This window comes from Canis aureus, chromosome 21 (genome assembly GCF_053574225.1).
Source record: "Canis aureus isolate CA01 chromosome 21, VMU_Caureus_v.1.0, whole genome shotgun sequence".
Lineage (NCBI taxonomy): Eukaryota > Metazoa > Chordata > Mammalia > Carnivora > Canidae > Canis > Canis aureus.
In genome coordinates, this window is record NC_135631.1 from 8,991,688 (window position 1) to 9,016,901 (window position 25,214).

The 25,214-nt window shown below is 53.6% G+C and overlaps 1 protein-coding gene across 3 annotated transcripts in view; it reads left to right on the forward strand.

Annotated features, from left to right (window-relative positions):
* Window positions 1–25,214, forward strand: part of CARS1 (cysteinyl-tRNA synthetase 1) — a 47,932-nt gene that overhangs the window by 20,139 nt on the left and 2,579 nt on the right. For all 3 annotated transcript variants that reach the window (XM_077862828.1, XM_077862829.1, XM_077862830.1), the window contains 13 exons: window positions 6,525–6,665; window positions 6,895–6,983; window positions 8,848–8,969; window positions 13,271–13,383; window positions 13,900–14,028; window positions 14,376–14,505; window positions 14,601–14,704; window positions 15,069–15,166; window positions 15,381–15,570; window positions 15,904–15,972; window positions 18,264–18,345; window positions 24,105–24,185; window positions 24,721–24,788. In XM_077862828.1, the coding sequence (XP_077718954.1) occupies window positions 6,525–6,665; window positions 6,895–6,983; window positions 8,848–8,969; window positions 13,271–13,383; window positions 13,900–14,028; window positions 14,376–14,505; window positions 14,601–14,704; window positions 15,069–15,166; window positions 15,381–15,570; window positions 15,904–15,972; window positions 18,264–18,345; window positions 24,105–24,185; window positions 24,721–24,788 (1,416 nt within the window). The remainder of the gene's footprint in view (window positions 1–6,524; window positions 6,666–6,894; window positions 6,984–8,847; window positions 8,970–13,270; window positions 13,384–13,899; window positions 14,029–14,375; window positions 14,506–14,600; window positions 14,705–15,068; window positions 15,167–15,380; window positions 15,571–15,903; window positions 15,973–18,263; window positions 18,346–24,104; window positions 24,186–24,720; window positions 24,789–25,214) is intronic.

The following is a 25,214-nucleotide window of genomic DNA, read 5'->3' on the forward strand; positions in this document are numbered from 1 at the left end:
TTTTTTTTTTTTTTTTTCTCAAGATTTTATTTATTTATTCATGAGAGAAACAGAGAAGCAGAGATATAGGCAGAGGGAGAAGCAAGCTTCTTCCAGGGAGCCCAATGTAAGACTCGATCCTGGGACTCCAGGATCATGCCCTGAGCTGAAGGCAGATACTCAACCTCTGACCTACCCAGGCATCCCTGGATTATAGTCCTTTATCAGATGTGTCTTTGGCAGATATTTTCTCCTAGCCTGTAACTCATTTTTAAAATTTTCTGGACAGTGTCTTTCCCAGAGCAAAAATGTTTAATGAAGTATAGCACACCACTTCTTCCTTTTATGGATTGTGCCATCTGTGTTACAGCAAAAAAGTCATTGCCACACGCAGGATAGGGTAGATTTGCCTCTGTGTGATCTTCTAGTTTCACAGTTTTGCATTTCACTCTTAGGTCTGTGATCCATCCTGAGTCACTTTTTGGGGAGGTGAAAATACTGGATCTAGAGTTGTTTTGTGTATGGATGTCCGGTAGCTACAGCACCTTTTGTTGAAGGACCCTATTTTTTTCTTCTACTGAATGGCCTTTGCTCATCTGTCACAGTACGGGGGACTGTACTTGTGTGGGTCTATTTCTGGCCTCTCTCTTCTGTTCCCTTGATCTATTTATCTCTTTTGGCAACATCACATTGTCTTGATTACTATGGTTTTATAGGAAGTCTTGAAGTTGGGTAGTGTCAGGCCTCCAATTTTGCTCTACTTCAGTATTGAGTTGGCTCTTCGGGGTCTTTGGCCTCCGTACAAACTAGGAATCCGCTTGTTGACATGGGTAAAATGCCATCCTGGGATTTAGATTGGGGTTGCTTTGGATCTCCAGATCACTCTGGGAAGAGCTGACATCCTGACAATGTTGACTCTCCTATCTGTGAATATGAAATAGCTCTCCGCTGACTTAGTTTCCTTCATGAAAGTTTTATAGTTTCCTCATGTGGATCTTGTACCCAGTTAGTTAGATTTATACTATTTCATTTTAGGGCGTGCTAATGTAAATGTTTTATCACATTCCACTTGTTATAGTTTTATGTCTTCCTTCCCACTGAATATGCCTTTTATTTCCTTTTCTTGTCTTACTGCATTAGCAAAGATTTCTAGTAGGAGGTTGGAAAGGAGTGGCCCGAGGGAACATCCTTGCCTTGTTCTGGATCTTAATGGGAAAGCTGGTTTCTCACCTTGAAGTATGATGTTAGCTCTAGGATTTTTACAAATGTTCTTTATCAAGTTGAGGGAGTTTATCACTCTTCCTAGTTTTCTGAGAGTTTTTATTATGAATGGGTGTTGGATTTTGTCCTTTGCTTTTTCTGTATCTTTCAAAGCCATCATGGCATTTTACTTTTTTTAGTCTGTTGATGTAACAATTACATTAATTGATTTTTATATTGTTGAGCCACCCTTGCATACCTGTGATAAATCCAGCTTGGCCATGCTATATAATTTTTTTTAGACTTTTGTGGATTTAGCTTGCTAATATTTTGTTAAGGATTTTTCCATCATGTTCATGAGAGATATTGGCCTTAGTTTTCTGTTCTTGTAATGTCTTTGGTTTTGGTATCAGGGTAATGCTGTCCTCCTAGAACGAGTTAGGTAGTCCCTCTGCTTTTGTCTTCTGAAAAACTGTAGAAAATTGATATAAGGGATCCCTGGCTGGCGCAGCGGTTTGGCACCTGCCTTTGGCCCAGGGTGCGATCCTGGAGACCCGGGATCGAATCCCACGTCGGGCTCCCGGTGCATGGAGCCTGCTTCTCCCTCTGCCTGTGTCTCTGCCTCTCTCTCTCTCTCTCTCTCTCTGTGTGACTATCGTAGATTAAAAAAAAAAAAAAAAAAGAAAGAAAATTGATATAATTTGTTCTTAAGTGTTTGGTAAAATTCACCAGTGAATCCCTCTGGGCCTAGCAATTTCTGTTTTGGAAAGTTATGAATTATTAATTAAATATCTTTAATAGGCCCACCTGGGTGGCTCAGTGGTTGAGCATCAGCCTTTGGCTCAGGTCATGATCCTGGGATCAAGTCCCACATAGAGCGCCTCACGGGGAGCCTGCTTCTCCCTGTCCCTATGTCTCTGCCTCTCTCTGTGTCTCTCATGAATAAGTAAAATCTTTTAAAAATATAATAAAATAAATAAATCTCTTTAATAGCTAATAGACTTTTCAGATTGTTTATATCATCTTGTGTGGGTTTTGGTAGCTTGTGTCTTTCAAAGAATTGGTCCATCAATGCAGGTTGTCTAATTTGGGTGCACAGAGTTGTGTGTAGTATGTCTCTATTATGCTTTTTTTCTTTATTTTAAGATTTATTTATTCATGAGAGACACAGAGAAAGAGAGGCAGAGACACAGGCAGAGGAAGAAACAGAGGGAGAAGCAAGCTCCCTACCGGGAACCCGATGCAGGACTCAATCCCTGATCCCGGGATCACACCCTGAGCCGAAGGCAGATAGATGCTCACGCTGAGCCATCCAAGCAACCCCTTTATTATGCTTTTAATTTCTGTGAGTTCTGTAGTGATATCTTTCTTTGGTTTTGGGTTCTCTCTTCTTTTTCTTAGGTAGTAGCCTGGCTAGAGGCTCATCGATTTTATTCATTTTCTCAAAGAACCAGTTTTTGGTTTTGTTGATTTTTCTTAATGGATTTCCGGTTTTCTGCTTTAATTTTTATTATTTCTTTTCTTCCAGTTTTGGACCTGGCCCTTTCTTTTTCTAGTTTCCTAAGGTGGAAGCTTAGATGATTGATTTTAGACCTTTTTTCTTTTCTAATTGGTACACCCAGTGTTACAGACTTCCTCTAAGCATTGCTTTTGCTGTACCTCACAAATTTTGATAAGGTGTGTTTTCATTTTCATTTAGGTCAAAAATTTTAAATTTTTTCTCAAGATTTTACCTGTGTGTCCTTTGGAAGCGTGTTGGTTGATCTCCGTGCATGATGGGGATTTTCCTGCTCTCTTTCTCGATTTCCAGTTCTGTTCCACAGTGCTCTGAGAGTAGATGCAATGTATGATTTCTGGCCTTTTAAATTTGTTCAGGCGTGTTTTACAGCCCAGCTCGTGGTGTGTGCTGTGCATGTTCCACATGGTCTTGAGTAGAATGTTCTGCCCCTGTTGGATGAAGTGGTCGGTGGTTGTGCATTAAATCCAGCTGATGCTGGTGCTGTTGAGTGCCACTGGATGCATATCGATCTCCTGCCTGCTGCTCTGTCCACGGCTGAGGAGGGCTGCTGGTGGCCCTGGCTACCTTCGTGGACTCACCTGTTTCTCCTTGTAGTTCTGTGTGCTGTTGCCTCATGTCATTTGATGCCACGCTGTTGGGCCCATACGCCTCCAGCACCACTGTCTTGAAGAACTGACCCCCGTGTCCTGTCAGGCTCTCCTTTATGCCTGATGACTCTCCTTGCTTGTCTGCTCTGTCTGCAACTAGCTACTCCTGATTGATTTTGAATCGTGCTACCATAGTACTTTTTTCTCCACCCATTTACTTTTAATGTATATGTATCTTTATATCTGAAGTGGATTCCTCATCGACAATGTACAGTTGGGGCTTGTATTTTGATCCACCTGACTCATTCAAGTGGTGCGTTTATTTTATTTATATTTTTAGATTTTTATTTATTTATTTGTGAGAAAGTGAGCAAGTGAGAGAGAGGTTGAGCATGCAGGAGCAGGGGGAAAGGTAAAAAGAGAGAGAGAAGCAGGTTCCCTGCTGAGCAGAGAACCCAGTGCAGGGTTCCATCCCAGGACCCCAGGATCATGACCTGAGCAGAGGGCAGGCACTTCACTGACTGAGCCCCCCCACTCACTGGTGCATTTAGACCATTGACATTGCCAGTAACATGAAGATTGTCGGGTCCCTGGCCACTGTGTGTACTGTTTTCCATCTGATGCCCTTGCTCCTTGTTCCTATTTTTGGAACTCTTTTTCTGTTTTTTTTGTTTGTTTGTTTGTTTTGTTTTTTTTTTGTAGTTTTAATTGAGCATTTTACGTGATTTCATTTTCTCTCCTCTTATGGCATATCATTTTGTACTTTTTTCTTTTTAACCTTTTTTTAGGTTGCCCTAGAGTTTGCAACATACACTCACAACTAATTTCCATCCACTTTCAAAGACACTATACGACACAGTCCCGGGGGTACTTTACAATAATAGAATGATCCTAGTTCTGCCTCCTGTCTTCATGTTGTTGCTGTCGCTCATTTTACATGTCTATAAACATGGGAGTGGGAATGCTCTGTGTGCATAAAGGATGTACATAAGCATGCAGATTGACATGTTCTTGCTATTACTATTTTGAACAAACTCTTATCTGTTAGATCAGTTAAGAAAAACCAAAGGTTTGGGGCACCTGCGTGGCTCAGTTGGTTGAGCTGAGTCTGCTGGAGATTCTTTCTCTCCCTCTGCCCCTCCACACTCACATTCTTTCCCTCTGTGTCAGATAAAATTTTTTTATTTTTATTTTATTTTTTTAAAAAATTTTTTTAAAAAGGAAAAATAGAAATTTTCATTTTACCTTCACATCTTCTCTCTTTCACTGTGCAGACCCAAGTTTCTGACCTCTATTATTTTTGTTCTCTTTAAAGAACTTCTTTTCACATTTCTTGCAAAGCAGGTCTACTGGCAACAAATTCCCTTGATTTTTGTTTGCCTGAGAGCCTTTATTTACCTCTGTTTTTGAAGGATAAGCTCACAGAGTTCCGAGTTCTGGGGTGGTGAGTGTTTCCTCTCCACACTTAAATATCCCCCGTGTCTCTTCTTGCTTGTATGCTTTGCAGGGACAAGTCAAATACAGTGCTTATCTTATTCCTTTAGGCAAGGTGTTTGTCTTCTGATTTCTTTCAGGATTTTATGACCTTTGATTTTTTTTCAAAGACTCTATTTATTCATGAGAGACACAGAGAGAGACAGAGACATAGACAGGAGAAGTAGGCTCCCTATGGGGAGCCTGATGTGGGACTTGATCCCAGGACCCAGGATCACGACCTGAGTTGAAGGCAGATCCTCAACTATTGAGCTGCTAGGTTCCCACCTTCGATTTTCTGCAGCTTGTCTGTGGAATGCCTGGGTGTCGTGTTTTGGACATTTGTCCTGCCCGATGTTCTCTGAGCTTCCTGTGTCTGCAGTTCAGGTGTTTCTCTGCTCATTCCTCCCATCCTTTCCTTGTGGCCTCCCCATGGGCACATGTCACACCTTCTGTGCTTGTCTTGTGGTCCTTGGCCATTCTGTTGGGTATCGTTGGGTCCCTAAGAACGTGGATGGTCTGCTTTGCCATTGGGAGCCTCTGGCACTGGGATGGGATCCTCTTGTCGGCCGCGTCCACTCCATGGGTGAGTCCATCAGAGATGTTCTTCATTTCTGTCTCGGGGTCATCCATCTCCAGAGTCTCCTCATTTTCTCAGGACATCCTTCCCTCTGCTCACCTTGCCCCTCTGTTCTTGCTTGCAGTCAGGCTTATGCATTAGAGTCCCGAGCGTGTCCATCCTGGTGGTTTTAAGCTCCTGGGCTGGGAGTTGCAGGATCCCTGCTGCACCTGCTTCTGCTGCTGCTCTGTGTCTTCAAGTTGTTTCTTTGCGTTGTGCTATGGCTTGTCATTTTTCTCAGCACCAGATGTGGGATACGGAGCAAAAGGGCCTGCTGTGAGCGGGCCAGCAGGGAGGGGGCCAGGCTCAGGGGTGGCCTCGTCCCAAGTGCTGTGCTTGGGGCTGGGTCTCTGGTGTGCCACGCCTCTGGACTGAGAGTCACCCACCTGCTCACCCCTCGCCAGCCCAGCAGCGTTCACAGGGGTATCCTACCTGGGGCTCTTGGTGGAAGCATCTAGCTGCCCTTCTTCTGTAGGCATCATGCATACAAATGCACTCAACCTGCGTGTCCACATCCACTTCCCCCTCCACCCTTCCTTCTTTGTCCTTTCACCCCCACTAGTGAACTGCAGACCACCCTCCTGTCCCCACGTCCCTGTCCCTTCACATGCTGAAAACCCTGGGTTCCTCCACAGCCGAACCTCAGGGTCCCCGCTAGCCTTCAAGGCTCAGGCCATGATATCAGAGATGGACATGTCTCCTATGTGACGTGGTGCTGTGGTGACAGGACATGTCTTGGATTAACTCTGCACCATGTGGTGTGTGAAATGGGGCTGGCGTCTTCAGTTGATGGCATCTGGCAGGACGTTGTGGTCTTGACTCCTCTGTCTAGGACAGGGGCTCTGCACATCACCTGACACCGGACACACCGGTGGACTGCTGCACCATGCGCTCCTGGCCTGCACCATGCTGGCAGCAGTCAGATCTCCCGAACGTGCCTCTGAAGCTCCCGTTTACAGAGTGTGTTTGAGTCCGTGCTAAGCCCTTTATGTGAACACCATGGTCTCTTGGAAGTGGCAGCTCCTCATGGAGCAGGGCTTTGCATGGCACATCTTTGAATTAGAGGCCGTGATTAACACAGACCAAGTGCACAAGACACAGTCCTGTTATAAACTTGTATACACCTGTGCGTGTTCTCTTTCTTCAGGTGCTGTTGGAAGAAGCAAAGGACTTGCTCTCTGACTGGCTGGACTCCACACTCGGCAGTGAGGTCACTGACAATTCTATTTTCTCCAAACTGCCCAAGTTCTGGGAAGAGGAATTCCACAAAGACATGGAAGCCCTGAACGTAAGTGTGGCCAGTGGACTGACGCTTGCTCTCTGGGCCCTGGTGCCTGAAAGGCCTCATGTGGTCCAGGCCATCATCCTAATTGCACGCACGCTAAATGAGGTTTAAAATGAGAACTGAGGGCACGAGGGGCTTCTTCGCCAGCATCTGGTCCTGCTGCTTCCCTGGGCGCTCACCTGAGGCTGCTGTTTCGGAAGGAAGAACTGGGACTTTCTCTCATCATCCACAGGTTCTCCCTCCAGACGTCTTAACCCGCGTTAGTGAATATGTGCCAGAGATTGTGAACTTCGTCCAGAAGATTGTGGACAATGGCTACGGGTAAGATGTGCGCCCTCTGTGGGGCAGGGCTCCATCTAGGGAAGGCTTTCCCAAGAAGGCAGCCTCTCCGTCTCTGAGTGGGGATGCGGAGCCGGAGACCCTCTGGGGGATAGGGTGCCACTGGCGCTGCTGTCACCAAGCCCACAGACCAGGTGGCTTAAACAGCAGAAATGTATTTCCTCACAGCCTCAGATGGCAGATGACTGAGGCCATCATGCCAGTGGGGCAGATTCCTCTGAGGGCCTTGAGGGAAGGGTCTGTCCCAGCCCTTCCTTGACTTACAGGCAGCGGCTGTCTCAAACTGTTCACACACTTGTCGCTCTGCACATGGGCTGTTTGGGCTCCTTTAGTGTCCTGATGTTACCCTCTTATGTAGACACCTGCTTAGGAGTCACACTGGGTTAGGGCTCACCCTGGTGACCTCACCTAACTTCTGGGAAGGCTCTATCCAAATACATTTGTGTTTCGAGGTGCTGGCGGCTAGGACTACACCATATGAATTTGGGGAGGACATGATTGAGCCTGCAGCCTCACTGTAGCAGCACCCCTTCACACGCTGACCTCATGGCAGGCCTCTGTGCTCTGTCCCACTGGGTCCTCAGCTTTAGGCTTGCTTCATAAGAGAGCTCTTTGGGCTTTCCTTGGTATTGGCTGCCATCAAACAGGTATTTAGCTGTAGGGACACCATCTTTTTGTTCAAAGCAAGGAGGAAAAGCAAGAGGGTGTTGCTGGCTATGCCCTGCCTACAGCAGGAGTCCCCAGCAGACTTGCTCATGAAGGCTGGCACCTGGACCCAGCCCCGCCAGGTGGGCTGTGCAGGCCCTTTACTTGGGCCGAGGCCAGGATGGGGGTGCTGTAGGAGCTTGTGGCCTGCAGTCCACCAGGGTCCCCAGAGCTAAGAGCATGAGCATGGGGCCTAGATTGGTGAGCATGAATCTGCCAGGTGTCTGGAGGCATCAGCCCTGCCATGCGGGCAGTCAGGGCATTTATCTCTGAGTCACCTCCCAGGGCATGTGTGTTCCCTTGGGGGCCCTCACCTGGCTGTGATTCCACATACTCTGCCCTGACCCTGGTCTATGATCCTAGTACCACCTGACTGCGGGAAACACTGTGCAAGTGTCCGAAGTCCATATGGTCAGAAATCAAAAATGAATGGAGGCTCAAATGGGAGTGTTGTGTCTACAGCACATGGTACCTGTTTGTGGCGCTCCTGCTCTAGGAGCTCGCTTCCTGCCTCGCAGGGCAGACGAGGCATCCACTGAACAACGTGAGACATGCAGAACCCCTAGCACAGGCCCGGAGCAGCACAGGCCGCCCGGGAGTGATGGTGCCTCCTATCTCCCTGTCACTTAACATGATCGCTGCAGGGCAACACCAAGGTGTGTGCCAAACTGAATGATGGGGGCAAGGCCGTGGTGGGAGAAGGCAGATCATTCTGGGCTGGAGTAATCTGCTTCTGGGAGGCAGAGAGCCGTGGCTGGCCCACGCAGGTGGGTAGAATGTAGCTAGAATGAGGATGTGGCACCCAGGACTGCGCTGTCACGAGGCGAGGGGCAGGGCAGGAGCTGCCGGGCACAGGGTCTGCAGAGGGACGGGCTGCCCAGGCAGGAAAGGAAGGGTTGGCCTCCAGGGCATGAAGTGTCCTTGTCAGGTGCTCGGCCTGCGCGGTGGCCACGGGTGAGGGTTGGGTGCATCACAGAGCCGCGGGAGGCCCGAGCCGGCCCCAGGCACGGAGGGCAGAGCCGAGGGGAAGCGGCCCACAGCCTGTGTCACCCTTTGGCTCTTTGTGTCGTCCTCCTGTGAGGTGCTCTGGGCCGTCTTCAGATCTGTCATGCTTGCCCACACCCTACTTCTTATTGTCCAGCTATGCTTCAAATGGGTCCGTCTACTTCGATACGGTGAAGTTTGCTTCCAGCGAGAGACACTCCTACGGGAAGCTGGTGCCCGAGGCTGTTGGAGACCAGAAAGCCCTGCAGGAAGGGGAAGGTAAACAGCCGGGTGCAGGTGGTGGGTGTTCCAGCCGAGGCAACGCAGCCTGGTTCCCTCAGGATTTTAGGAGTTTTCCAGGGAAGCAAAAAAGCTGGTATATCCAAGACCATCTTGAAAAGCATGACAGACCTCAGGGCCGGGGCTATAGGGCTGGCGTTTGTGGTGGCGAGAGCACCTGAGGGTCAAGGTGGTACACTTGGCCAGTGTGTTGGGCGCCCAGCACTGGTGTGTTTGGAATATGCAGGTTGTGACCCACTGAACGAGGGCGTAGAAGTCACCCACACTGGGTTGGCAGGCAGTCCCCTTGGCGTCTGAGCTCCTGCTTTGGGAACTGAAAATCCCAGAGCTGTTTAGATTGAAGGCAGTTTCAATACTCCTGTGCAGAGGAAGTGGGTCCCAGGTTCAGAGCAGGCACCATGAGGCGGGGGCAGAGCAGAGCCAGAGAGCCGGGCAGCAGGCACCTGTTTGTTATGAGGCAGCTGGGGCTCACCTTTGCATGGTTATTTTGAAAGGTGCCCCGGGACAAGCCAGGCAGGAACCCTAGGGTCAGGTCCTGCGTGAGTGTCCCAGCTCTGGGTGTGAGCAGGGGTGTCACACCATCGGTGCCTGGGCAGCACCTCAGTACAGCGGTTCTCTCGTCCCACCGAGACGTGTGCATCACAGCAGCCCCTGTGCTCATCTTGATCTGGGTACAGCTGATGCTCACAGGTATGAGCTGCACGGGGGCACACACCTGCAGATTGTTCTGGATAAGGGCAGGGCAGTACTGCACACATCCCCTTCTGTTTTTTTCTATAACCTCTTCTCTGGCTTACATTTGTCACTGTGTGTGACACGTGTTCATGTACCATTCATGCTGTTGCTGGGGCTCTATCCAGCAGTGGGCTCTTCGTGGTTTTGGTTTTGGGGAATTATTTGCAGATTTTCAAGTGCATGCTGGGATCAGCACCCCCAGCCCCCTGCCCAGCGTTGTTCAGGGTCATCTGTATTAAATGTGGACATGTGGCTTTCTCTGGACCAGGCTAAAGTAGGAGTGTCTTTCATGGTGTTTTTTCCACCCTTAACACTTCCAGGGACTCGGGTAGACCACACAAGCATCATTCCCGTGGTACAGGGATTGCTGGGGCCCGCGCTGTTTTCCCTCCAGTTTTCTGGAAGGTAGTTTGGCCATACTTTTGGATCAAGTAATTTCACCTTTAGGACTCTGTCACAAAGAGACATCAGAACCTAACACGAAACGATGAGTGGTGTGGACTAAGGGTAGATAGACTAAGTTAGTTCAGTAGCATCATCACCAGACCCCAGGGCATTGAAGGCTAAAGGCATTTTTTCTTTAATTTTTAAATTTATTTATTCATGAGAGACACAGAGAGAGAGAGAGAGAGGCAGAGACATAGGCAGAGGGAGAAGCAGGCTTCCTGCGGGGAGCCTGACATGGGACTCGATCCCGGGTCTTCAGGATCATGCCCTGGGCGAAGGTGGTGCTAAACCGCTGAGCCACCCAGGCTGCCCAAGCTAAAGGCATTTTGTCAGCATAGAGGAGGCATCTCCTTGGAGGGCAGTCGGGGGCTTGTGTGGACAGCAGCGTGGCCCCTGCAGCCCGGCATCCTTGGAGGCAGACACAGCGATGTCCGTGAGGGAGGCGCCAGGCTCGGATCACAAGCTGATGGCTCAGCCAGGCATGCAACGCCTCGGGTGCACGAGGAGTGGGGCTTTGTGTAGCAGGTTGCCTTCCAGCACAAATCAGGGCAGGGCCCCTCGCCTGTGCTCATGCCAGACCCACATGGCCGCAGAGTTCTCTGTGGCTCCCTCGGAGTCGCCTGTCTCACAGACTGTGTCATCTGTGCATGACGCCATGGGGTGGGTCCCGGGACTAAAGGGTCACAGACAGTGTACAGACATGTTTACAGTCACAGTCCTGAGTGACCATAGCAGAAGAAACCCCGGGGGATGCCACTCAGCTGCAGGAATGTCTCCCACGGCACAACCTGCTGGGTAGGGCAGCCTGTGGTTCTGAATGCAGTTGTTAAAGAACAAAGATGGAAGGTGGGTGGGGTGAGTTGCCAGAAAGGTCAGGGAGGAGCAGTGGAGAGAGCAAGAGAAAACAATTGAGAGAGTGGAGCGGAAATCATAAAAAGTAAGCCGTTGGTTCCTCACAAAGGTGAATGAAATGAGAAAACATGTAGCAAAACTGATGAATGAACACAGAAGATTCACAGATATATCCAGACAAAACCAATGTGACTAGAGACAGCAGAGTCTTAAAGGCCAGGGAGTGCACAGGCTGGCAGGGTGCAGGAGGCCGCCTCCACGGTCTGGGGGATGGAGAGCCCTGGGGATGGGAGGGCACACGCAGCTGTACAGCAGACCTTGCCATCTGGCCCCAGCTGGGTTCCTCTTGTTCCTTTTTTTTTTTTTTTTTTTTAAGTTTAAGTAATCTCTACACCCAACGTGGGGCTTGCTTTAACTCACAACCCTGAGGTCGAGAGTCTCCCTTTTCTGATGAAGCCAGCCGGGTGCCTCCGGAGTTCCTAAATATGGCTTGTTCTTGGACCTTGTTTTTCTACACGAACTTTAGACTCCCTTTGTATTCCAGGGACGAGAGCAGGAGAATCCAGCAGCAAATACAGAGGGACGTGCCCTCCTTTGGGAACAGTCCTGCTTCCAGGGCGATGTGACAGCCTCTGGGGTGGAGGACAGTAGTGGCGAGGGGTCCTGGAGCCGCCTTGGGGTCGCAGGGGTTGCCTCTGGGGAGGGAGACAAGAGGGGACAGCAGGGGAGTAGAAGGGATGGTGTGACAACTCCTTACAAAATCTAGAGCAAATAGCAAGTATTACCAAAGTGACATTTTTGAAGCACGGGAGGTGGCGTGTGTGTAAGGGGATCCTATTAGCTCTGTCACAGAATTTTTCATAAATTTTAAAAATCATATACATTCACAAGTAACCATGTTTGTAATAATGGAAATTAAAAGCCTAAATACACATCATCTGCCAAACACAGGGTCACTGAAAGAATGTGCTGGCACTGGGTCAGACTCTCTGAGCCACTGGTGTGACTGTGACCTGCTCAGGAGCAAAGGTGGGGTTTGCCCTGCTGCTTGGGTAGATTCCTTCCTCTGTCTTTTCGTTTTTTTGTGTGTTTTTGTTTTTGTTTTTGTTTTTTTTAAGATTTATATATTCATGAGAGACACAGAGAGGCAGAGAGGCAGAGACATAGGCAGAGGGAGAAGCAGGCTCCTAGTGGGGAGCCTGATGCAGGAGTTGATCCCAGGATCCCGGGATCACAACCTGAGCCAAAGGCAGATGCTCAACCGCTGAGCCACCCAGGTGCCCCTAGTTCCCTTCCTTTGTGATCCTGGCATTTGCTTCCTGATTCTGTCTCATATTTTCCGAGTTTCCTACTCAGTGCGCCCGTGTTGTAGCCTCAGGTCTGTTGTGAAAACACCATCAGCGTGGCGCTCTCCCTGCAGCTGTTGTCAGGCTGTTGGGGCGACTTCAAGGTTCTCGAAAGGTGCTGGTAATGGAGGTCGGGCTGCAGTTTGCGACCTGGGACACTAGGGGGGGCTGTCACTCCTGTTCCGGAGCTGCCCGCCAGGGGGCCACAGCACCCAGGGAAGGCCGCATTGCTGCCTCGCACCGGGGCGCCTTTGCAGGCCCTGGCGCTGTCCTCACTCACCTGGTCACTGTCTGAAGGGGACCCTCACGGCCGCTAATGCGTCCTGCAGGTCCGGAGACGTCTACCATGATCATACATTCCTTTCCCATTGCTCCTGCCGGATGCAGGCTGGCCCGTCCCCCGGGATTTGGCCCTAACTGACCATTTCCGGGAACCGAACTGGCCCAGAAGGAGCAGGGCTGTCCTGGTTTGCCACCTCCGGGCCCAAGGGGCCATGCACGGCAGGTTCAGCTGGTGCTCAGAGCTCGGGGAACCAAGGCGGGGAGCCGTGCAGGCCGTCAGTACTAGACCCCACCGTGAGAGCGGGCTCCATACCACGGCCTCACCCCGCAGAGCCGAGCACCCTGGCTTGTCCTAGACCGGGGATGAGGCTGAGGGTGCGGGTGGGGAGAGGGGCGTCTGGAGAACTGGTGGGTGTGGTTGAGGCCCCTGGGGAATCACCCTGTGACTCCTGAGCTTACATACTGGGCAGCACGGACGTGGTCATAGTGAGCGGCGTGCTGACCGAAGAAGTAAGCGGAAATGAGAGGCACTGGCCAGTAGCCACCGGAGCGGCCTTGTAGTGACAGTGCCGTGCCCACCACGCAGCACCGGGTGACCTGCTTCCCTCGTGTCCACAGGTGACCTGAGCATCTCTGCAGACCGCCTGAGTGAGAAGCGGTCTCCTAACGACTTCGCCCTGTGGAAAGCCTCCAAGCCGGGCGAGCCGTCCTGGCCGTGCCCGTGGGGAAAGGTGTGCTCCTGGGAAGGCACAGGGCTGCCGCGGCACCATCCACCCTGTCCTAGGGACCCAGATGCCACAGAGCCTCGCGGGCCTCTGGGCTTGTGACTTCCTTTCCGGGACTCTGCCCACGTGCCGCTGGGGTGGGGGCGGATTGGACTACCTCCGAGGCCCCTGTATCCTGGTGGCCTTTGACTGAGTGTTACCCGCTCCTGGAGGTGAGTCCGCCCTCTGGTGTTCCCCGTGACAGCAGTCCTGGTGGCCCAGAGCCGCGGGATGGGGCTGCTGGTATGTGCTTCTGGTCAAATGCTGGGCAATTCTGGGAGTAACGTGAGCCTCAGCCCCACCTTGGCCTACAAAGCTTTTGCTGGGAACTAGGCAGCAGGGGCTTCCCTGAGTTTTTCGTGTGTGGAACATAACATCTGTTCTAATGAGGCTCAGAGGTTTTAAGGGTTATGAGCATGGGAAAATTGAAGGCTGGGACCCAGAGGGGAGGCCAGTCGGTCACTGGGTCCTTTGAATCTCTAGGGGCGTCCGGGATGGCACATCGAATGCTCTGCCATGGCGGGCACTCTCCTGGGAGCCTCGATGGACATTCATGGCGGAGGCTTTGACCTCCGGTTTCCCCACCATGACAACGAGCTGGCTCAGTCGGAGGTAGGCAGGGGCTGGGGTCGCTGGTTCTACTGGGTGGGTGGGCTTGAGTTTACCCCAGCAGTGGTGGAAACAGCCAGGGGTGCTGCTGGTGAGGTGCTGAGCAGAGCCTCATGCAAACACCAGGGTCCTGCTGGTGGGATTCAAACCCCAACCGTTTGGTCCAATTTCCCACATGAACAGCCTGAGCTTTGGCTCCCAGACCAGAGCCTCTTGGCTCCCGGACCAGGGCCGGCCCTCTGAGCCCCAGGTGTCCCAGCTCGGAGAGGCAGCCCCCGCTTCTGCATCACCGCGGGAACACGGTGCCCCATGGTGCCCCGACCGTGCCCTCTGCGCCCCTTCCTGAGCAGGCCTACTTCGAGAATGATTGCTGGGTCCGCTACTTCCTCCACACGGGCCACCTGACCATCGCTGGCTGCAAGATGTCCAAGTCACTCAAAAACTTCATCACCATCAAAGACGCCTTGAAGAAGCACTCAGGTAAAGTTGCCCCCACCCCCCGCCCTGAGACCTGGGCATCCGTTTCTGCAGAGGCTGGGAGGCTGAGGGTACCACCCTGCCGTCTCCCCTCCCAGCGCGGCAGCTGCGGCTGGCCTTCCTCATGCACTCCTGGAAGGACACCCTGGATTACTCGAGCAACACTATGGAGTCTGCACTGCAGTACGAGAAGTTCATGAACGTGAGTGCCCTCTCCTCCTCTCTGCGGCGGGGTCAGGCCTGCTCTGTGTCTGCTGACACAGAGAAGCAGCTCCACTCTCGGGGTGTGCCCTGGCCCTGCACCTCTCCCCAGAAAGGCCTGCTGACTGGCTAGCATTAGCAGCGCACCTGTCAGCGGAAGCAGGACCTCAGGCTAAACCCAGAATGGAATGCATTCCCGCCTCAAAGGAACACCCTCCACCCTTGGGCCGCTGGCATTGGCGTCAGTGCGCGCTGCTTTCTCGGATGATACACAGAGGAGGCGTGCCTCACCGCGATAGCTCTTTCTCTGATGCTGCTCAAATGAAGTTTTCTCAATGCCGCTAAACTGAATTTTCTGACTTCAGGAGTTTTTCTTAAATGTGAAAGACCTCCTCCGAGCTCCCGTTGATATTAGTGGTCGGTTTGAAAAGTGGGAAGATGAAGAATCGGAACTGAACAAGAGGTAGGAGACTGCTCTGGGGTTCACAAGTGTGCCTGCGTTCTGGGCCACCCATGGCCCGCCCAGCAGTGGAGTGGGGGGCATAGCACCATCACGCCCGTGTGTGCAAAACCATACCCAGCACATGTAGCACCCAGTGGGCCATGTTCCGGCTGCTGGACCACTCGAACACGTGTGCACCATGTCACCCGCTGACCTTCCTGTTCCTCTCACTCAGCTTTTACGACAAGAAGGCAGCGGTTCATGAAGCCCTCTGTGACAACGTGGACACACGCACTGTCTTGGAGGAAATGAGGGCTTTGGTCAGCCAGTGCAACCTATACATGGCGACCCGGAAGGCTGCCAGGAGGAGGCCCAACCGGGCTCTGTTGGAAAGCATCGCTCTGTACCTCACCCGCATGCTAAAGGTAGGCGGTCCGCGACCCACCGGCCCCATGTGCACAGAGCAAGAATGGGTTACAGGGGCTGAGACCTGCTCCCATCCTCAGCTCCCACTGTGCTCCAGTGTATCAGAACGCATATGCATGTCCTCACTGTAGGCACTTTGGCCTTCCCGCCTGGTACAACACTACTCACTGTGCATACCTCCGTGCTCATGAGGCCTGGGCCCATGGTTTGGTGGCCTCACTCAGCCCCAGAGAGGGCAGATGGGGGCACACTTGAGCCTGGCATCCGGTCATCGTAGGCCACTTGTTAGGACCCCTTGACACACTCATCCTGCATGTCCGTTTCTCTTCTAGATCTTTGGGGCCATTGAAGAGGAAAGCTCCCTGGGATTTCCAGTGCGAGGACCTGGAACCAGCCCAGATGTGAGTAGAGTACACCTGGGTGCAGAGATGCTCCCTCTTTGGGGGTCGCCCCCACCCCTCAGAAGTGGTGCCCATTTGGAGGAGCACCATCCTGCCTTCCACACCTGCTCCCTCCCCTTCCTTGTTCATGTCCTGGGCCAACGCTGTGGACATTTTGGGGCCCACATTAGGTTCCATCTGCACTGGACTTTCCAGAATGGGCCCCGGATCATGTCTGGACCTGGCTGGGGGAATTGAACATAGCTGTTCACCACACGTGTGCAAGGTCAGCAGAGGCCATGGCAGCCTCGCTCCCTGACCATTCACTGGGGGTGCTTGTGCTGCTGTCTGAGAGCTCAATTCCAGGATGGCAGGCTCGATGGGACCATCTTTGATTAAGCTGCAGCCACATGGCATAGATGCCCATGTGCTCATGTCCTTGTACATGTGGATTCAGATAGCATGCCGATTCATGAGTCTGGTGGGGAGAAAGTTCCTGGGCAGTGGCCGGTGTCGCCCTGGTACTGGTAGTTTCTGCTGCACGATGGCCATCCTTCATGGCATATGCTTGTTCAGGCTCGTCTCAGACACACTTCTATCCTCCCTCTGTAGGAGTGATCTTTAAGGATTTGAAGAGAATATGTAGTAGATATTTAGGTATAACTCATTTAAAGGAAAATAGGAAGCACATACAAGGTAAAAAGGCAAACTCTTTTTAGAATTCTTTTCCAGACAGTGGCTGGTGTGAGGAACCCTCTTCTGCAGGGGGAACATATAGGTGTCTCCCCAAGAACTGATTTCTGCAGAGAAACCAGTTTGTGTTGTGAAGAAGCACTGCCTCAGCTTGGTGCCCACCTCTCCAGGGGCTTTATTAGCCATAAAGCTAGTTCTAAAGGCATTAACCTTCTTCAGTGTTTCTCAGAAAGGAAACCTACGCAGCTGTGGTATTTTCTTGAACAAGGGATGCTAGATATTTAGTTTCTTAGAAAAAGATAAAAAAACATTTTCTACATTAAAGCCGCCTGCTCTTGAACTTAAAATAATGCTTTTAGTGCAGTGGTTGTGTGGGGGCCTTTCCATGTGACCTCTGTGGGCCCTTTGAAGGCTGAGCATTGGAATAAGCAACCATCAGGCAGGACCTGCCAGGCCAAAGGGTGGGATCTGCGCTTTACACCATTTGAAGTTTATGTGTCAGCTTCTAAATCTGAATTGTTTTAGGAATGGGGAAGATGGCCCTACATATTTATCAGGCTACTGTTGAGTGGTGCATAGCACATGCTGGTGTGGTCCACTAGACTGTGGGGGCAGGTCTCCTCCAGACAGATGCTGCAGGCACGCTGGCTAAGGCCTCCATCCCCCACTGCGCCGAGGCTCACCACAGGAGTCTCCGAGCACGGTGGACATAAGGAACTAAAATCTCGATCCCCGGTCAGCCTACACGACTGCAGCACCCCAGCCCAGGTGCGTGCTTGGACAGCGAGAGGCCAGGTCACCGTGGGCTCATCAGCCTAGTCGGCTTCTGCATTTAGATTGTTGCTTTGGTTACTGAGCCACCGAAAGACTTAATTAGGAGGCAGGGGGAGACCTTGCTTAAAAACCTACTGGAAAGATATGAAAGATGTCAAGGAAAAGGTGGTTATGAAATCGTTGTTTCTCCAGTTTGGATTCTACTGTCTCTGGTTTTCCCTCTGGCAGGCTTCCCATCCCGGGGCATCTCCAGGTTCCTGTAGGTCATTAACCATTGGTGTAGATGCGAGTCCATGTATGTGCGCACGCGCACGTGTGTGTGTGGTAGACACTTCCTGGAGACTTCTTCCTCTTGCACAAGCATGCGTGTGGCCACAGGTTGGATGCAGACACGGTCTGGCTCCTGGCCCAGGAGGGACCACTGTAGTCTCCCAGAAGAGAACCTGCCCTACAGACACCCACATGGAGCCATTTAACTATAGATGGGGTATTTTAACCCTGTGTCTGAGAGGAGACAAAGCCGCTCCTGAGAATAGTTGAGCAGAGTGGCCTGCAGAACTTGTCTGGCTGGGCTGGGAAGGAAGCTCTTCTCTCTCTGGCCGGCATTGTCCACACAGGGACCCGCACACTTGCTGTGGACTGAGTGCCAGGTGCCAGGTGGGGAGTGTGTCCCAGCCCAGAGGCAGTGGCCATGGCAGTGGCGCCCCCTCCATCCTGCCCTCCCCCCCCCCCCCCCCCACCGCTTGCCAAACCCTGGCTGAAAATGCAGGCGGAGCTGGTCTCTGAGTGAAACCGTTTTTTGTTTTTGTTTTGTTTTGTTTTGTTTGAAACCATTTTTTCTGCAGCTGGAATCCACGGTCATGCCGTACCTGCAGGTGCTCTCCGAGTTCAGAGAAGGTGTGCGAAAGATCGCCCGAGAGCAAAAAGGTGAGGTTCTTCCTCGCTGGGGGGGCTGCCCTGGGTGCCAACAGGTGTTAGCAGCGCCAGGCCTGGGGCAGTACATCTGCAATGCCGCCCCCTCAAGTCGTGACAGCACTGTGTCTCTCGACACCACGTCCCCCACAGGGAGGACAGCTGGGTGGGGGCCAAGGACGCATATGTGAGACGCAGGGTTTCTTCGACTGTGCTACTTGAATGGAAAGGCAGATCTTGCCACCTGCCCTCCCTCCTGCTGGGGCCTCATGTCCACTTTGGGTGTGTCCGGCGGCCAGAGGGCTTGCCAGCACCTATCCTTGCTTCCGGAGGCTAGCATGGGGAGCTGGGGGAGACAGAGCTGCTGCAACTATTGCTGCACCAGTGTGGCGGGAAACAGCTGCCTGGCACCCAAGGGGCCTCCCCTGGGGCCACCTCACCGTGCCTAGCCAGCTGGCATTGCCGATATTCCCGAGGTCGGTTGCCGTCTTGTGTCCTTGGGGACTTGGAGCATGCTGTGTCACTGCCGACCGTGAGACAGAGCTCCAGGCGCCATCAGGCAGGGGCGCACATCTTACCCTGCGCCGTCTGTGTGCCAATGGGCATGCTGAACCGAGAACGTGCCAGGCCTGCTCTGCGGCCCTCTTCCCGCGCACGCCGCCCCCTTTGGGGCACAGCATTTCTCAAAGCAGAAAGCAAAGGGCAGGGATTCAAGCCTTGCCAGGGAGGGTTGTGCAGGAGTCACTTGCTGCAAATGCTACCTGTCACCTGCTGTGCTGCGCTCCCTCCCCAGGCCTCTCTGTGACAGGAAAGCACCCCTAGCGCGCTAGTCTGGCTACCATCCCTGCAGAGTGGGTCCAGGTGGGGTGTCCTGAGGGTGGAGCAGGCAGAGGTTCTGCAGGGAACCTCCAGAGGGAGCTGTGCCGGTTGCAGGGAGGACAGAGCAAGAGGGCAGGGAGCCCCAAGGCCATGGCCTCTCCGGGAGGAGCCTGGATCTGACAGTGCTGTTTCGTGCTGTTCCCGGGGAGCAGGATGGACAGAACGAGAGGCTCAGGGGAGGCTCTGGGGTCCTTGCCTTCAGTTTCCCAGATGCCCAGTGCTTACCTCACAGATGAGGAAGATGTGGTCCAGGATGCCCACAGTCGTGTTGGCCAGAGCTCAGCCCTGGTGTGGGCTGGGGCGGCTGACCAGGAGAGGCTGGGGAAATTGGGAAGAAGCTAGAAGGGCAGGGACTCAGGCGTGCCCGGAACGTCATTCCCCCTTCATTTGTTTCATTTTTGTTAAGATGTTTGTAACATGAAATGTATTGTTTTGGTTATGAGCAAGAGCATAGCTCGGTCTGAAGCGCATTCCTGTTGTGCGGCTCTCCCCACTGTTCGTCTCCATCCAGGACTGTGCATCGTCCCAACTGAGACTCTGTCCCCCAGGAGACACTGACCTCCAGGAGACACTGACCCCGTCCCTCCCCTGGCCCTGTGACCACTGTCCACTCTCTGTATGAATTTGATCCCCATAGACCTCATACACATAGAATCGTGCAGTGTTTGTCCTCTTGTCATTGGCTTCTTTCACTCGGTATGACTAACGTCTATCCATGTTGTGGCAGGTGTTAGAATGTCCTTCCTCTGTAAGGACTGGGTGATATTCCACTGTGTGTGCAGGTTGCATTTTGCTGATTCTTTTGTCTATGGGCAGATTCCTGTGGCCTTGGGCATCCTCTGCTGAGCCTCCCTTTGGGGAGCTGATGGGGCTCCCTGTGCAGTGCCCAGCCTGTTCACTCCTGTGTCTGGCCCTGCCAGCAGTGGCCCTGGAGGACTCGCTCCCTCCCTTTGCACCACTCCTCTGAGTGCTCGAGCTCCGAGGACTCTGAGCCAGGCGAGGACAAGCACTGGCCAGGCAGGTGCAGCCTCTGAAGGAAAAGCTGATGGGGTGTCTCCACTGCGAGTTCACACAAAATGTAGCTGAGCTTATGCTCGTTAGCAGATTGCCACAATGGAGACCCTCTTTTCCTAGAACCTGCTACAGTCAGATCCTCTTGGAGTCAATAGGTCCACGAGGTCCTGGTGCCTGGCACCTGTGGCCAGGGGTGCCCCCAGGGACCACACGCAGGGAAGCCCATCTTCCTCTTCTGGGCACGTGGTGGCTGCACAGCTGCTTCCTTCCCTGGGAGAGCCGCGCCAGCAGTGGTGGCTGTGCCAGTGGTGGTCTCACCCTTGGCAGCGGTTCCCCTGCATTACCCTGCTGCTCGGGGTGGCCTCTGCTCTGCAGGTCACAGCCCCACGTCTGTCAGCGCCTCTTCCCTCCCCGAGTGACACCCTTGCTCCATCCGGGGTTCTCCTCAGTCCTAGGCTCCACAGCCAGAGCTGCAGACCTGGATCTTCCCTGGGTAGACACACCCCAGAGCCTGCCAGTGCCCCCATCGGCATTGCAGTCAGCGAAGGTCTCCTCCCCATCCCCGGCCGTGGTGGTGTCCACGCTCTGGGTCTCCTTCTCCCCGCCACCCCAGAGGCAGCCCCCGTCTCTGTTCCTCTCTTAAGGTTGTATTAGCTGCCGAGATCTGTGTTTTTCCGTATGCTTGAGAATGCTTTATGGAATTCCTCAAAAATATCCAACTGGAGTTTTTTCTTTTTTTCAAAAAAAGAGCCCGTTGAGGTGAGATTGACATAACTGACAACTATCTGTTGTTAAAGTGAACGAGGCAGTTGGCATTTAGTACGTTTACGGTGCTGTGCAACCGCAGGTCACAGGAACAGCCATGACCCCTGGCCCTGCGCCCAGCACCCAGCAGCCTGCCTTCTGCACCCGTAGATCAACCTGGTCCAGACACCCCATGTCCATGCAGCCGAGCAGTATGTGCCCCTCGTCTCTGGCTTCTGTCACTTTACAGAATGCTTTCCTGCAGCGCAGCCGGCACTCCACTCCTTGTCAGGGCAGAATACCGGTCCCTTGCATGCACACAACACATTTTGGGTGCCCGTTAGGCTGTTTCCACGTTGCGGCTGTCGGGAATAGTGCTGCTCTGAACACAGGTGCACAAGTGTCTGGTTGAGCCTCATTTTCAGGGGCTGGGGATGTCCCTTGGAGGGGAATCTTGGGGGTAGTATGGCAGCTGTATGTGTGACTTTGAAGAACCACCGAGCTGTGTTCTACAGCAGCGGCCCCGTTTCCCCTGCCTGCCAGCTGTGCCAGAGAGCTCCGATCTCTCCACGCGCTCACCAATACTTGCTGTCTCCTGGCTGAACAAAAATGATTATTTTCATTCCAGCCAACCTTGGGGTTGGCAGTGGCATCTCAGCAGAGCTTTGGTGTGTGTTTCCCTCATGACACATGATGTTGAGCCCCTTACCCTGGGCTTCATGGTCACGTGTGCATCTGTTCTGGAGAGGTGTCTCTTCAGGCCCTGTGCCCGTGTCTCATTGGGTCATTTGTCTTGTCATGGGACTGTGGGAGTTCCTTCCTCTGCAACTGGACCCGGTCAATATGTGACTTAGAAGATAGTAGAGTAGTAGGTGTGCCCCCAAAGTAATCAAACGGTTTGGAAAGACAGTCTGGGGGGGAATTCTGAGTTATGTGGACAGGGCAGGTCTCGGCATGGTGGTGATGGCCACTGTCCTCAGCTTTGCGGAACCCAGACCCAGGGGACAGTGTGGGCCTGGGCGTCCTTCCACCTCTCGGGGTGCCAACAGTCGGCTGACGGTGGTGATGCTGGGCCCTGGCTTGCTTCCTTTCCACTTCTGGGTAGCTTGCTCCAGCTCCTGCCCCAGGTGTAGCCTTCCCCAGGGGCAGCCCTCCCCATGGGGCTGCGGGCAGGGTAAGGGCAGGGAGCAAGCATAAAGGGTGTCGTCCCATCAGCCATGCTGGGAAGGCTGGGGGAGCTGGGGAGGACAGTGAGTGTTCCCATGGGCCATGGCCAGTGCTGCAGAGACGGATGTGGTGCAGCAGAGGCTTGGGCAGGAGTCAGGGGGGTGTTTGGTTTCTGGCATAGATGTTCCTCACAGGGGCATGACCAAGGTGTGCAGAGCCACTTGGGATTGGGCCTGGAGTGCAGGCTGGTGCCTGAGGGAGGGCTAAGGATGCTGGTCACAGTGTGTCCACCGTACGATAAGGCAGGCAGGGTGCCAGCACTCTTGTCACCTGATGTTACAGGATTTGTTGCTATTAAAGCTTTCTGAGATGGATTGCTGTCACGTGCCCTGTGACAGCCCAGCTTCTACGCCAATTTCCCCAAGTGCATGTAGGGCATGGGCTGGGGACTTAGCAGGCCACACGGTGGGGCAGGCAGCCTTCTGGGAGCTGTGAGTCTGAGACCTGGCTTTGATAGACAGCCACATACAGAATGCCTTGTCCCGATGCCGCCAGACCCTGTGAGCAGAGCCGCGCACAGCCTGCTCCCACACGTGGCATCTTATCACGCTTGTCGCTGCCCTCAGGGATGGTGACATGTCCCCATTCCACAGACATGAACCACTGAGTTTCCTTCACTGAGGCCAGATTCCCCTGTAGAGTTTCTGGGTGAGGCCCTCCTGTGCTCTTCGTTTTCAGAGGCAAACAAACGGGCTCCCCCTGCCATGTCGTCCCTGAGCCTCCTGGGAACAGGATGGCCATGAGGTTGGCTGGGGCACACTCTGTGATTGCTGTTGCAGGTTCGGTACAGGCTCCCTGAGAGCCCCTGGCCTTGACCGGCCTCAACTAGGTGCTGCTGGATCTGCCGCCATCTGTGGTGCCTGGGAGGGAGCAAGTCCATGGTCATTCGCTCTGCCTTTGGGACCCACAGACTGACCCAGAGGTTTAAGAACGTCTGAACCTGCACGGACCATCCTGTTCAGGCCCAGAGGCCACACTGATGGTCTCTTCATCCCTACCCACTCTGTCCGCTGGTGTGTGTCATCTTGCTTGCTTGCTCTAGCCCACGCCTGGGGTGGGCCGAGCCTGGCTGAGAGCAGTGAGAGGCAGCATTACCAAAGGGCAGTGCGGACCCCTGTCCCCAGGCCTCTGGCCCTTCCTTGTCCCTCAGCTGGGCCTTGTGCATCAGTGAGAGAAGCTGACAGCTGTGGGGCTCACCCCAGCCTCCAGACCCATTTCTGGCTCTCGCCAATAGCTACTTGGAACCGTGGGTCCTGGGCCTAGCTGCTTCGCCCTGAGGATATTGGGAGGATGGGAGGTGTGTGTGGACTCAGGAGCACGGTTCACAAGGCGAGGGGATGAGGAAGCGTGGAGCATCCGAGCAGGTTTCCTGACAGCTGGTGCTGTGCCGCCGATGTATTTGACCTAGCTGAGCGTTGCCCTGGGCCAGGCATGCCTAAGGATGGCATGAAGAACGCAGGGAGCCTCTGCAGGACTTCTGGGTGACCTAAGAGCATGTGTGGCCTTGGGCCCCTGGGTCCTGGAGTGTGGAACGCGGCTGCTCTTCTGGCTCACCAGGCCAGGGCTGTGGGGGCTGGACACCTTCCCAGTTGACCAGGGCGCTTGGGATGGTTTCTGAGCCTCTTTTCTAGGAGTGAAACCTGGTTTCCCTGGACAAGCTGCCCACCTGGTTTTGTGCGGCCCTGGCTTCTCCTGCTCTGACTCTCAGGAGCAGTCCAGGAGCATCTCCAGACCACACCTGCCACTGAGCAGGGTCCTCAGGCGCTGTGTAAACCCTGGCCATCTGTGGGGGCTGCTCCATACTCATGGCAGCAGAGTCGTCAGTGCCTGGGCTTCAACTCCCTGCAGGGCGCTGGGGAAGGTGCGCATTTGTGCATCTGGTCAAACTGAACTTCTGTCTTTGTCCACAGTCCCTGAGGTTCTGCAGCTCAGTGATGCTCTGCGGGATGACATCTTGCCCGAGCTTGGGGTGCGGCTTGAAGATCACGAAGGTGGGTCCTTCTAATCCCTTCTGGGGCCATTGTAAGGAGCTTCGGGCACGGTGGGCAGGGATGTGGGAAGGACGCTGGGGTCAGAGGCTGGTTTTGAAAGAATCCCAGGCCAGGGTCAGAGGATGATGGGCTTTTATGTGATGAGGAGGCCCAGGGCGGCGCCCCCGTGACCCCGTGGGAGGCGGGGGGCCCTTGGAGGTTTGATGCTCTGGCTGTTGAGGACACCTCCTGTGTGCCCTCCTATGGCCACTGGCCACCCTTCCCTGTGATCTGTCACTCAGCAGATGGCCTGCAGGACTGTCAGCCAGGCCCATGGTGTCTGGACTTTGTGGGGGTTTCAGCTGCACAGGAAATTTTTAGGTTTTAAATACTCAGGCGGCATGTCCCCTTTGATGACTTCTGGGCCTTGTGTTGGGAGTGGTGAGGCCTCCCCACGGTACAGTTAACATGGAAGCCCCGTGAGCAGCAGAGGCCCAAGGTCTGTGCAGGCAGGCTTGGGGCTGGGCCTCATCTCACCAACCACCTGGCTTTTCAGGGCTGCCAACCGTGGTGAAGCTGGGAGACAGAGAGGCCCTGCTGAGGGAGAGAGAGGAGAAGAGACGAGTGAGTGTGCTGGAGCAGCCGCGCGGGCACGGGAGACTGCTGGCGCTGTGTGCTTGCCCTGCCAGAGCTCTCTCGTGAGGTCCCAACTCTAGAATTGTCACCAGAGGACCTCATGGGACTTGGGCCACTGGGCGGTGCAGTAGCAGAAGAAGGATCTACCTTCTAAGGAAGGGTCCTCTTTTTAAAAAGCTACCCCCCGAGTTTAAGGGAGAACAAGTCCCTTTCTGTAAACCGTGCAGCTGACGAGTTTGGTCGCGCCTTGCTCTTCAGAAGTGCTGTGTCCTTTGTCCCTGAGGGAGGACCTGCCAGGCAGCCCTTCGTCCACCCAGGAAGTGTGGGGCTGGTGCCAGGGGCCTGGGTGCATGAGGAGCACCGGCAGGAGGTGCGGGTGACGTGGGAGCACGGTTTGTAAGGCGAGTGCAAGGC